The following is a 13,769-nucleotide window of genomic DNA, read 5'->3' as shown; positions in this document are numbered from 1 at the left end:
AGGGCTTTTAAAAGGTGGATATTAGATCCCAAAAGCAACTTTACTAAAAATGTACTGCAATATGAAATTATTGCTTACCAAGTATTGTGAGGATGATTTTATGAAATACATGAACACGCTTTTGCAGAAGAGTCATAAAATAAAAGAAAGCTAATAATTTTTCTTTTAACATATTACCTATAGAGACTGATCTATGATATTTGAAGATATATTTATTCCCTAAGATTCTATTGAAGATAACTTAATGGCTTGCTTGGTTTGTTGAGTTGGCCTTCTCTAGAGCAAAGGTATATGGATCAGTCAGGGGTTCAGAAAGAAAAGATGGAAAGAGGAGCCAGATGCTTTGATGAGAGACGCATAAATTAAATTTTGATATGTCACATAACTGGAAATGATTCGGCAATTGAACAAGAGAGTTGTCTCTTTTATTAGCACACTCAAACAGCAGCAAAAAACAACCTTCCATTTGATTCTTACTGAGATTTATTGTTTTTAATAATGCCACTTTTCAGAAGTATAGTCATGTGCTCACTTAGACAGGCTGACAAAGTGAAAACTCATATGTGATGCAAAGTACCCTTTGGGTGTAGATTAAGACACATATAGTGCAGTGACAAGTCAAGTCAAATGCCCACAGCAGACAACACATCCCAGCCTCCCTTTCCCATGATCTGGCTCCCATTTTGCACCATGGAACCCACAATGGAAATCTGGCAAAACATAGAACACAGATGGCTACCAACTGACATGAAAAGTAAATTTTATTAAACATGTTTACATACATGAGTTGTTCATTTTAAAAGCACAGGGGAGTGTTAAGACAAGTGGTCAAAATAGAAAGGTACTACCCAATTATAATTAGTTGATTGTTGGCCACTAAGACAGAACGGAATCTAGTAGAAGTGCACCAATGCTTCAGTTCTTCCTGCTCAGCATGGTGAGTAGTGGTCAATCTGTGCCCTGTGGGATGATGGGCAGATAATTCTGGCATGTGTAAATAATAATAAATAATTCACTTGGTGCAGGCAGTATGTCTATGGATTAAAACCTAGTGTGTACACAGTGTCTACATGTGTTACAGCCCCACAGTAGGAATCTACACCAAAATATTTATTAGAAGGAATTTGGTCCATACTACATCACGTTTTCCAGAGGGTAAAAAATAAAGTCCATCTATAGACATTTCACACCAAACTCATATATGGAGTCTGGCTAAAACCTGCAAAATGTCTATAACAAAAATGGATGGCTTAGATTTCTTGGTTATTTCAGTATAGTAATTAACGAGCAAACTGTACAAGTACATGCAACATACAAGCTGTTCTAATGTGGAACTAACATACATTATTAAATAGCCTTTTGGGTTTTTTTCTTTTTTTCATTTTTTAAAAAAAAATGTGCATGCAGCTTTGAACAGTTCCAAGTCATGCTGCTCTATTTGTGTGATCACAAAAGTTGAATGACTCATAAAAGGAGGGAAACGTATCAATGCACCTGCAGAGTCTGCAGTTTGTAGCACATATACAGAATGTCACAAGAGAAATTCAAGGCCAAGAAAAACTCAAATGAAGAAAATGCAAGTTGAAATTTGACTTTGTTTTATTTCCCTCCCAAAAGTAGGATATTTTGCATTAAAAAAATCAAGCTTTGTGCTTGCATCAGTCTCAAAGAAATGTAAACTAAAATTTGATAAAAACATTGCTTTAGTGCAGACTATTTCAGCTGGAACTTCCAGTGTGGAGTACTGGACAGCTCATACCACGCTCTTTCCAGGGCAGAGCGGGATGTCTACACTGAGACATGGCCGAGGAGCCTGGGCGTAGTTGAAAGTGTCTTAGGCTCAAATCCATTTCTAGTCACCATTTGGGGAAGTCAAAAGTATAGTTTGTACACATGAGCATCTTTCGGGACATCAGGAAGAAAAAGTTATTAAAAGGAGTGTTTCCGAAGTACAATTATGTGGTTAGTTTTAGTTCCCAGCATTAGTTGCAGATTGACTTCTCTGAAAGTCTTCCATGAAAAACGATGGGAAAAATGATGTTTGAGAGCACAAACAGATACGCTCTTCATTTTAAAAAAGTGATTCTGCGATGATTTGTTTCAGAAGGTGACTTTTTGTTTTCTGGGTTTGCACACATAAGACTGAAAAATTAAGAAACGAAAGCCAGTGAAATCCTTCATTGGCCTCATCTTGCCTAGCTGCTGAGCACTTCGGGGAGATGCCACAGAGACTGTGTCAGCCCTTTTTGGTGCTTCTGGGAAAAGAAAGGAAGGGTCTTTGTAAGCATCATGAGGCCTGTCGTGACATATCCAAAAACCAGTGGAAATAACAAATCCAGTGAAAAATAAAGGAAAACAATCAAGAAACCAAAACCTAACAAACAACACACAAATAAACAAAACACACATAAAACAAAACTTTTCAAACACCAGGGAAATAACACTGTTTGTGGTCTGTGTAGTAATGTGTAAAATACAACTTTTCACAAAGTGAGAGTTTCCAGTTTGTTCCATTGTGTGTGTGTGTGTGTGTGTGTGTGTGTGTGTGTCTGAAGTTTCCTCTTTTTCTGTTAGAAGCATCAGTGACTCTCACTAGCATGTTGACTCTTCCTGTACTTTGATAGACTGCCTTGTTCTGTCATATGAAGCCAGGTTTTAAACAAATGAGGCATATTATTGTAAAACTACTACAGGCAAAACACAAGTTGATTGTCTGTCTCCAACAATGCTTTTGATCATGAAATGTCTGGTTCAGATTATTATCCGGAAAGGTAGAGTTTCACTGGAAGGACTCTGGTAGGAGTTCACTATGAGCGGATGCAGGGAGGCCCAGTCGAACTTTCCAGAGACGACTGGGAAGCCCGGCGGGTTAGGGGAGTGAGTGTGGGATCCACCAGGGATGACGGTGGGAACAGCTTGTACCATCCGATCACCATACTGGAGAGATCAAGTTCTTCCAGCAAGATTTGAGCCACACCCATAAAGCATTTGTGGTCCATTCTGCCATAGTCCCCCCAGACAATCACCTGCAGAGACAGAGAAATGCAATAAAACTCAAACATCTCTTTCATATTTGGAGAACTGAAAGAAGCTATTTTGCAAAAGTGGGTCAATGAATGAAAGGAAATGAATATAACTGACACTAAGGAGGAAGAACAGGTAGAAAGATATTAACATTAAGGTGATCAAGGAGATACTTCACAATAATTTTTAGCTTAGATAGAAAACAACCAGCGTTTCCATAGTCAATGAGGGGTATTACCTACACAAACCATGGTAAGGAAATACATATACAAGTTTGTTTATTTATACGTTCAATACCTTCTTTAGCAGTTACTATCTGGTAAGTGATGTACAGGGCCATGGAGATATAAAAATTAAAATTTGTACAAGTTAGGAGAGCAAAACAATGCAATTTGGTGTATGGTGGAGTGTGTGTATGATGCAGTATGTATAAAGAATGAGAATATTCATTAAGTTTCTTTTATATTATGTACTTGTTAGTGAAGGTTGAAAAACAGTTGTAAGCTGGTTCCTTTAGAGCACTTGCCTGACAATTCTGATTTGATAAGGTGATTAGTAAGTCAGTGAGCTTGCAGGCAGTTGGCACAAGGTGGGCCAACCCCTGTTGGTATCAGAGAAGCATCCATTCCATTACACTTACTCCTAAGGTTCTAGTTTCCAATCCTTTGGTCACCTGGAGACGTTCTCAGCTGAATGCATTCACCTGCTTCACACAGGAAGGAGGGTGAAACCTGCCTTTTCAATTTACTGAATGGTTTTGCCAAATTATTTCATCTCTGAGATCCTCATACATAATCTTAAAAAGGAGGACAATGATATTTTATGTACACAGTAGTTAAAATGTTTAATAGAAGTAATGGTATGTAATTACTTAATGCATCTGACATTCACTAGTTCTCAATATTCTCTTTTTCTTTCCTTTCTTCTTTGTATCCCATGTTTGGCACATAGTAATGCTCAATAAATGATTAGCATCATTTGCCTTGATTATCTACCTACCTACCTATCTATGTGCTATCAAGATGAGGGGTTTTGGGAAGCAGGGCAAAAGCAGAAGGAGAGGAGGGAGAGAAGGAAAAAAAGAAGGGAGAGAAAGTAAAAATTGTATTATTAGATCCATCAGATATTTTTAATACTCCATATTATTTATATTATAAATTAAGAATTTGGTTTTTTCTACTCAAGGATGTTCCACTGCATTTCTCCTTACTGAAATCTATTCTCTTCATGTTTACTGCTCTTCAGTGTTTATATGGATAATGTGGACATTATGATGTAAAAAGTCAAACAAACTTTTACCTACCTGAAGAACTTTACCCTGTGGACTTTCGTCAAAAACCAGGGACTGCTGATACAAAGGATCAAGGGTTTTTCTGGCAATTCTTGTCTTCTTCTTGGCTATACAGGCTCCGTTTTCCAAAAGATATACTTTGACATAGGGAGCTGAACAAAGGTAAACATTAGCATGTAAGAAGTTAATCCTTCAAGTTAAACTGGTTTTATTAGAGAATGCTTTATCAGAGAATTAGAGAGATGCTTATTGGAAGTTTCCCATTGACTGTTTAAATCATTTTAATTTTCCAGTGCTCCATGAATTCTATTCCTTAAAACCCTTATGTTACCATTACTGCCATTTTCCTCGTTTCAAGTAAATGTATGCAAAATTAACCTAAGACTGACTGACTTGGGGTATAGCTGGCTTTACAGTTCACATTTATTTATTTATTTATTTATTTTATGTTTCTATTTATTTTTGAGAGAGCACGAGTTGGGGAGGGGCAGAGAGAGAAGGAATCTGAAGCAGGCTCCAGGCTCTGAGCCCGACACAGGGCCCGAACTCACAAACTGTAAGATCACAACCTGAGCCAAAGCCGGACACGTAACTCACTGAACCACCCAGGTGCCCCTCCAGTTCACATTATGAAGATAATAATCTATAAATATAAGAAAAGCACATTTTTTTATGATTGGACCTAAAAAATGTCATTTGTAAATGTGCAGAAAAAAATAATTTAATTTGATCATATTCTTACTTAGACTTTTGACAGTAGAATTGTGCAAGGAAAACCCAGAGCCATTCTTATAGAATCAAAGAACACAGAAAAGCCATCTTTTTAATCAAGCAGATGATGTAAAGTAGAGCATGTATGAATCAAATGCAGCACATATTTTGATTGTTTGCTTATGTCAGATTCTCTTGTCCAAACATAGCACCACCTTTCCTTACCAGGTGTAGACTTGGAACCGGGTTTTTGCGTGAGGCTTCGTGCTCTAATAACTTCAACTTCCAACTGGCCCTTTTTATCCTCCATTCCAATTTGTATGTCACCTGCAAGTGGAAGGGAAACAAAGTGTTTCAGCTTCTTTGCCGTTACATGCAGGTAAAAAAAAAAAAAACCAGAGACATGTAATAATAGACTCCGAACTATGATCTTCATGATTTTGATAAGAAACTCTAAAATTTAGAGTTCCCTACTGCTACTTTTCTTCCCTTTCTCCAAATCAGGTTTTGAAATGTTTCTTTTCATTTTTCGGTAGTAATTCATGTTAAGAGAGTTCTGTATTAGTGTGTAAATCACTTAATTACAACAATACCATATTTAACTTATTCTTCTATGCCAAGCTTTCTTATCCTGTTTATCATCTAATACTCTTCTTAGTAGAAAAGTATGATTATCTGTATTTCCATTATTTAGAGAAAATGACTATTAATGTTTTGGTGAATATGCCACCTCATAAGTACTTTCTCTTTAACTAACTTCCCCCTTTCCTCTATTCCTTCCTTCTCTCCTCTATCTATCTATCTATCTATCTATCTATCTATCTATCTATCTATCTATCTATCATCTATCTATCTATCTATCTAAATCATGACCATACATCCTTAATTTATTTATTACTTGTTTAACCAGATCCCTGTAGATGGAAATATAGGCTATTACATTGTTACTACTGTAAGTAGCACTGCCATGAACAGCTTTTCAGAGGATTTTGTACGCTTGGTCAATGATCTTCCGAGCATAAATTCCAGTCTAGTTGAATGGGCATCCAAAAACGCCATGTATATGGCCAAGTGTCCTTCAGAAAGATTGTGCCAGTCTGTCCTCCCATCAGCAGTATCTGTCTTTCCATAGTCTATACCCATGAATAGTGGTATTAGCCGTATGTCTAATTGTTGCCAATCTGATGGTTAAAAAGTTATAATTTATTTCTTTAGTTAATAGAGAGGCTGAACACATATCTAGATATTTTCAGTGTTTATTCTTTCTCTTATGTCTTGCCTGTTCCTATGCATTGCCTATGTTTACTAAGGGGATCACCATTTTCTGATTGATATGATGAAACTTTATTTCTTAAAATAAATATAGTTATTTTTATTTTTTTCTTACTGAAATCATCTTCATTTTCTGAGTCGTGAATTCTTTTTATTTGATAAGTCGGTTGGTCATCTTTGTGGTTCTGTATTGAGAACCATTAGGTTTATAACTGTTTTAGACTCAGCTCCTGGATGTCTCTTTGGTTTGGTTAATCACACACACACATAGTTTAAAGAGTCCAACTGTTCTATAAGCCTACTTCTTAGTATAAAAGATTCCCATTCTCTCTCTCAACTTCTTGCCTTCTAAAGGTTGCTACTCTCAGGATTTTTAATATTCTTATGTGGTTTCTTTTTTACTGTTTGGCCTTTGCCTCCCTATTTCTAAATACTAAACTTATAAGGTATTTTCCTATGTTTTTCACCTTTAAATATTATTAATAGTTTCTAACTTCAATATCTCTCACCGCCTTCCTTCCCCCACGAGATTTTGACACTTTCTGTCAATATTCCAATTGATATAATATTCCCATTATTCCAATATTAGTCTATATAAATACGATTACATAATATTATTTAGAAATGGGTGAACTAGAGTCACTTCTCTGTTCTTGGCCAACTCTTTCTTTTCCCTATACTTAATAAGTGTCTTTTAAAAAGTATTTGCTCACATTTTTATGTTATGTATCATTAATTCAACCCCTCATTTCTCTCCTAGTTGTTTACCTCTTCCATAAAATCAAGCACACTAGGTATTCTTAGAGTTTATCTTATGGATTCTGACATGCTACCGTTTGGACAAATTGCTTTTAAAATCTGCTGCAACTGTTATCTTTAGCTTTTTCTTCACTACCATCTTGGGTATCCCAACCATTTCTCTCTTGTGCTGAGCACTCATTTACTGGATTTTTTCTTCCTCCTTTTTTAGTTCTCAGTTTTTTTAATTCACTTAGTTCATTTCGTTGAGGTATATCCTCCAGTAGCTTTCTGAGCAACGTTGTGTATGAGGAAAATGCTTTGAGATCTTTCTTGTTAGTGTGTTTTTATTCCAGCCTGAAACTTACTTGATAACTTGGCTGGCTATTGTACTCTACATAGGAAATCAATTGTTACTGAGAATTTTGAAGGTAATACTCAGTAGTTTTCTGGCTTTCAATAGTATTATTGAAACGTCCAGTGGAAATCTGATTTTTTTAGTGTTTATTTATTTTTGAGCGAAAGAGTGAGCAGGGAAGGGGCAGAGAGAGAGAGGGAGACAAAGAACCCAAAGCAGGCTTCGCAGGGTCAGCACAATGCCTGGCATGGGCTTGAAGCCACAAACCGTGAGACAAACCTGAGCCAAAGTCGGACGCTCAACCGACTGAGCCACCCAGGAGCCCCTGATGTTTTTGATAATTTTGCATAGAATTATTTTTCTTTTTAGGAAATTTATAGAATTTTCTATTAATCTCTGGTGTTGTGAAATTCCATTATGATGTGCCTTTGTGGCGACCTATTTTCAGCCATATTGCTGAGTATTCCATGGGTCCTGGCAAGCTAGAATCTCATGTCTTTCAGGGGAATATCTGTTGTGCATGTTACATGTAATTTTCTCCATTTATCATTTATCTTTTAACTTAATTTAGGGTATATTTTGCTAGTAGAAGTTTTCAATTTATCTGGCTTTGGTTTGATCCTTTGGAAGTTCTTTCCCACTCCAAGAGCATAGAAACATTAATGTACGTGTTTGTCAGTATTTTCTAGTGTCTTTCTCTACCCAATTTCTCCATTATAATTCAGCCTAAAATATTTTTTTAAGTTCTTAGGTAGGGAGACAGTTTCACTAATCTTTTTGTTTTTCCTTAGTGAAACAGTTATGCCAACATCCTTTACTGAATAATCCACCATCTTGCCAGGCTGTGAAATGCTACCCTTCCGTGTCCTATGTTTGGATCTACAGTAGACTCTATCTTGACAGTGTTTTCTGATAAATTCAAAGATTTATACTAATTTTATTTGTTTTGCATAATGTTTCAAGTTAGAAACACGCATTAGAAATTTGAATAGTCATTTGAAACCAGCAATACCTAGCTAAAATGCAGCTTCTCACTTATATTACTATTATGATACTTTAAATGACCTTGTCAATCATGAAATGTCTGTTTTCCTGTGGGGGGAAAGTGATTCTTACCCATTGCAGGGGTGGCAAGGGTTTGGCGGCCAACAAGCTGAGCTGGTCCCAGTCCATCAAGAAAATCACTGAATTGACTGTCTGCTCCTAGTCGTACTCCAGGAAATATTAAGCTATTAGCAAAAGGACAAAAATCAAAACATTAGATCTCCTAGAATTTGTTTCATTAGTGTCCATCTGACTACTAATTCTGATCATGAATCATAAACATTGGACAGTTTACTTAGTGATTCTTTGCATTCATTGCCTCTGAACCAAGCAAAGCTCAGCAATGATTGAGAAAAGGTCTAACTAACCTCTAAAGTCAAGAACTGATGTTCTATTCAGGAGGGCTCAGTTATATAGTTTCTTAATATACTGAGTTTTCTGGACAAATATATGTCCCCACATAAGTATATTATTGACATAAAATATAAGATGAAAATTTTTGTATGATGAACTTAACATAAATAATTCCTCATGAACATTAAGTAACAATGCTAAATTTTAAAAAATGCCTGATAATTTCTTCAATAAATATCATAGCAAAGTACAAAATCTTATTTATAAATAAAATTGTTTAATTTATTCATTTTTAAAATGAACTATATTTTTTTATTATCTGAGATTTTTACTTAGGTCAAGTGGAAAAGAATCGATTAGAATATGTCCGTTTCTTACTACCCCATGACTACCCGAACTCCCTGGGCTGTAAGCTCTAGTAGAGAGTGACCGTGCTCTTCTTGTTTGTTGAGTATCCATGTACCAAGAACCATCTTCGCTACATACATGGCCTTCATTGAGTAGTTTTTGAATAAGCACGTTTCTGTAGGGATTTATTATTTCCAGTATGCTTTCTCACATATTAGTTCCTCACAATAAAGGGGTTTAGAGAGGGCACACACTATTATCACATCCAGAGACCATGAAAGTCAGTCTCTGAGAGGTTAAGTGGCTTATTCAGGTAGAGGTAAATATTATTTGACTCATTAATTTTATATCACAAAATATCATCTCCTTTCTTTCATTTGCATGTCACATTACAATATTTCATCAGATATTGGCATTTTGTCATCAAGTTCATCTCCATAACTCATGCCTGCTGATATTTGTTCTTAGCTATATGTTGCTAGGAGGATGCATACTAATCATTTGATCAAATAAACAGACAATAGTTTCAGGAATGGGTAAGCATATCATGATCATTAACTTGGCATAATTTTATTTCATATTCTAAACAGAATAAAACAACTCCAGTAAAGTAAAACAAATTGTTACTATTAGATTGGTAAATGAGATTTTTGAATGGCAATAAATGAATAATTATAGAAAAATTTGCACACAATCAATCCCCAAGTAACCCACTACAGAATAATAATTACTTAATTGTAAGATCTGTCACCTCAGTAAAAGCTTGGTTTTAACAGAAAAACTCTCAAGCATAGAAAAATGCAGGATTTTTTTGCAGGATCTATATGTAAAATCAGACCAAGTAAGTAAAACACAAATCTAGCTATATTTTTTTCAAGAATAATTAATTTCAAAACTAACTAAGACTCTTTAATCACAAGGATAACGAGGAAGATGAACTTTTGGCTCTTTTCCTAAGGTAAAAAAAGCTAAGTGATGTTTTAAAAACAAAAATAGCTGGAGGATCCAAGATGGCGGAGAGGAAGGGAGCTCTGTGAACTCCGTCCGCCCCATCTAGCGAACTGGAAGGACATTACTCTCATCTGCAAGAGCGGAAGGAGAAAATACGGACTCCAGAAAGACGACAACCTCAAAGATGCCGTAATTAAGTTCCTTTTATGAGAGTGTTAGGGTTACTCAGAACCCAAAATAGTTTGGAGAGAAGTAGGAATATGGTAAATTAATTTTTACTTTTAAATTTTATTTACGTTTTTAAAATGTTTATTTATTTTGAGAGAGTTTGAGTTGGGTAGGGACAGAGGAAGAGAAAGAGAGAGAGTCCCAAGCAGGCTCCATGCTCAGTGAGGAGCTCAATGTGGGGCTTGATCTCACGACCCAGGGATCACGACCTGAACCAAAATCAAGGTCTGAATTTTAAATGAGGAGTGCCAGGGTGGCTCAGTCAGTAAAGCATTTGACTCTTGGTTTCATCTCAGGTCATGATATCATCGTTTTGTGAGTTTCAGCACCACTTGGGGCTCTGTGCTGGCTTGGGATTCTCTTTCTCCCTCTCCCCTGTCTCTCCCCCACTTACACTGTCTCTCTCAAATAAATAAACTTCAAAAAATTATAATAAAAATAAATTTTAATTCAGAGTTTGGTGAGTGAGCCAATGAGTTTACCCATATGAAATACCCCTTAAATGTATCATTTCTACAATAAACATCCAGTAATTGCCTTTTATCAGCTTTTCTGGATAATGGAGATCAGTTTATGTATGTAAAGTGGCTTCTCTTCCTACCTTCGAAAGGTCTGAGTGCCCAGGTGCTGAGGTGTGTCCATGTGTATGTATCATAAGAGGTAAGTCTGTTTTAAAATGGAGGGTTGATCTCCTAGTTAAATAAAGGAGCTGTGGGGTGGGTGGGTGGCTCAGTTGGTTAAGTACCTGATTCTTGATTTTGGCTCAGGTCATGATCTCATGGTTTGTGGGACCGAGCCCTGCACTGGGCTCTATACTGACAGTGCTGAACCTGCTTGGGATTCTCTCTCTCCCTCTCTCTGCCCCTCCGCCCTCCACCCTCAAAATAAAATAAACATTAAAAAAAAAGAAAGAAAGAAGCTGCACCATACCATTGGTGGTTTTGTTATTTTTATCTGTGACTAAAAACCCATGGTTCTTAAGCCATGCAGACGTGCTGACGTCACTTACTTTCCCTCGGAGCTGTAACTGTTGATGCTGCCGTCAGTAGACTCTCGACTTGGCTGCCTTACCATCTTCCTCATTTCGGCTGCCATTCCTGTTTCTGTGCTTCTCTGGATGGTGCTTTTTAACTTCTTGTGGCCCGACTCTGACAAGAGAAAATACAAGAAACTCTAAGTCTTGTTTAGACAATTTCTTCAGGAATATTGGTTGATCCTGCAAATTAAACAATTATGCATATAATTAAAAGTTTACTCAGTAAAAGAGAGTCTAAGAGAATAATATGATTAGCTGAATCTCTTTGCCAACAACACGCTCTGGTAGCAGGGAAGGGAGACCATCGCCCTATTCCAGAGACTGCCTGAATCTCAGTGAACCAACATGAACTCATTGTATTATTGCTGCTTCAATGAAAAGTAGGATTTGGCACTGAACTGCATTATGGGGAAATATAATGCTGAACAACTGAAAAGGAACATTCCCAATATGGAAGGTTCCAAATGTGTGGAAACGGAACTAAATGAATGAGCCTTGTCCTTTAAAGGAGACAAGGCACAGGGAACCAAACATGAAAAATACCAGTTTTGGCCATTATCAGCAATCCTATAAAAGCAAACAGTGGTATTTTATTTAATGATTTTTGAAACACATTAACATACACGATCTCATTTGAGATGGCATATACGGATACCTGTGGAGGTAGAACAGGTGGTAATTCCAAGTCTTTATAGCTATCTCCTGGCTTTTGGGCTGAGCTGAATGACTTCTCACTGGCAGTTTTGAGTGTGAATCTCTTTTTGCATTATGAATTATAACGGCTGACCTTTTTCTTAAACCCTAAGTTCAGAGCAACTTCTTCAAGCCACTTTGAAATGCACTAACCAGCAGTCTATTCTTACCACAAAAGTGAAATTCTAAGACATTTATTTGGTTAGAACAATACCAAAAGGTTAGACAGACTCTTAATACCTGCCACACTTTTTTCATGTACACATTTGATATGTATTTCTTGTTTTCTTTCAGTTTTCACATAGTATCATTTAATGCCCATTAATATATGAAAAAATGCTCTATATGTATAACTATATACATTAACTACTATATGTGTACTATACACAAACTCTTCAACCCTCATAAAACCTCTGTGAAGCAGGTGCCCCAAAACACTCCTAAATAGACTATATGAAAAATTGTCTGTTTTCCTCTCATTTTTGGTTACTGCAATCCTTTTGTAGATTGTCTAATAAAAGACATAATTGGTTTTACCATATGGACTCAATGCTGAATATTCTGTACATAAAAACCACAGCAGTTTCTTAAAATACAAATCGGAATATGTTATTCTTTGCTCAAGATCTTGTGCTGGATTATCATCAAAATTAAAAGAAAAATCTTAAATTATTACAATGGTCCATAAAATGCCACATAATGTGGCCACCTCTCCAACCTCATGCTCTGCCTCTTGTCCCCAGGATCATTGTTTTCCAGTCACATGGTCTTCCTGCATTTTCTTGAACACTCCAAGCATGCTGCTTCAGGGCCTGTTTTCCTTACTGTCTTTCCCTCCTGATTTTCTTACCGTGCTCTCTCACTTTCTTCAGGTCTCTGTGCTAACGTCACCTCCGCAGAGAGGCTTTATCTGGTCCCCACCACTTTTTATCTCCTTGCCATGCTTTATATGTCTTCATAGCACTGCTCTGCTATTAAACTTCTATTTGTTTGTTGTCTGTTCCCAATTAGAATTTAATCTCTATGAGGAGAGGGACGTTGTGAATATTGCCCGCTGTTATCCACAGTATCAGAAAACTGGTATAAACTCAATACCAGGATCACACCACACATACTAATGTGCAATTTCCTCCCTCCATTTATTTTTTTATTTTTTTTTAAAGTAAACTCTTTAGTGAAGTCCAACATACATATTGAAAAGCATCGAAAACCTACATGTACAACTCAATAAATTTTCAGAGTGACAATCTGTGTAACCACCAGCAGGTCAAGCACATTGTCCCACTCTAGAAGCTCTAAATATGACCTCTACCAGTCACTACCCTCCCCTAATAATAACCACCATGCTAACTTCTGTCACTGTAGATTAGTTCTGTCTGTTTTTGAAATGAATATAATTGGCATTACGTGTCATGTACCCACCCTGTCGTGTTATGGTTTGTTTGGTTCATATAAAGGTAAATCCTGCAACTTTGCTCTTCCTCAAGATGGCTTGTTCTATTCTTGGATATAGTTATTTCCACTTAAAATCACCTATTAATTTCTATTAAAAAGGTTTCAAAACAGCCTTATATTGAATATAAATATCATTTAAAATTGAGGACTTGAAATATTTACTCAGTGAATCTTATATAAAGTGATCTATCCCTCGACTTATGTCCCACCTCTTAAATTTCCTTCAGTAATGTTTTTAGTTTTCTGTAAAGTATTTGTGTTAGACC

At 36.4% G+C, this 13,769-nt stretch overlaps 1 protein-coding gene across 50 annotated transcripts in view; it reads right to left on the bottom strand.

Annotated features, from left to right (window-relative positions):
* Window positions 1–403: 403 nt before the first annotated feature.
* The window catches only part of RIMS1 (regulating synaptic membrane exocytosis 1), a 460,984-nt gene continuing 447,618 nt past the window's right edge, over window positions 404–13,769 (bottom strand). For all 50 annotated transcript variants that reach the window (XM_029943495.1, XM_029943497.1, XM_029943511.1 and 47 more), the window contains 5 exons: window positions 11,329–11,467; window positions 8,511–8,623; window positions 5,252–5,353; window positions 4,328–4,467; window positions 404–3,026 (listed from right to left, as the gene is read on the bottom strand). In XM_029943495.1, the coding sequence (XP_029799355.1) occupies window positions 2,808–3,026; window positions 4,328–4,467; window positions 5,252–5,353; window positions 8,511–8,623; window positions 11,329–11,467 (713 nt within the window). In that variant the 3' untranslated portion in view covers window positions 404–2,807. The remainder of the gene's footprint in view (window positions 3,027–4,327; window positions 4,468–5,251; window positions 5,354–8,510; window positions 8,624–11,328; window positions 11,468–13,769) is intronic.

The sequence above is a fragment of the Suricata suricatta genome, chromosome 7 (assembly GCF_006229205.1).
Source record: "Suricata suricatta isolate VVHF042 chromosome 7, meerkat_22Aug2017_6uvM2_HiC, whole genome shotgun sequence".
In the NCBI taxonomy this organism is placed as follows: Eukaryota; Metazoa; Chordata; class Mammalia; order Carnivora; family Herpestidae; genus Suricata; species Suricata suricatta.
This window is presented reverse-complemented; position numbering and strand designations above follow the sequence as displayed.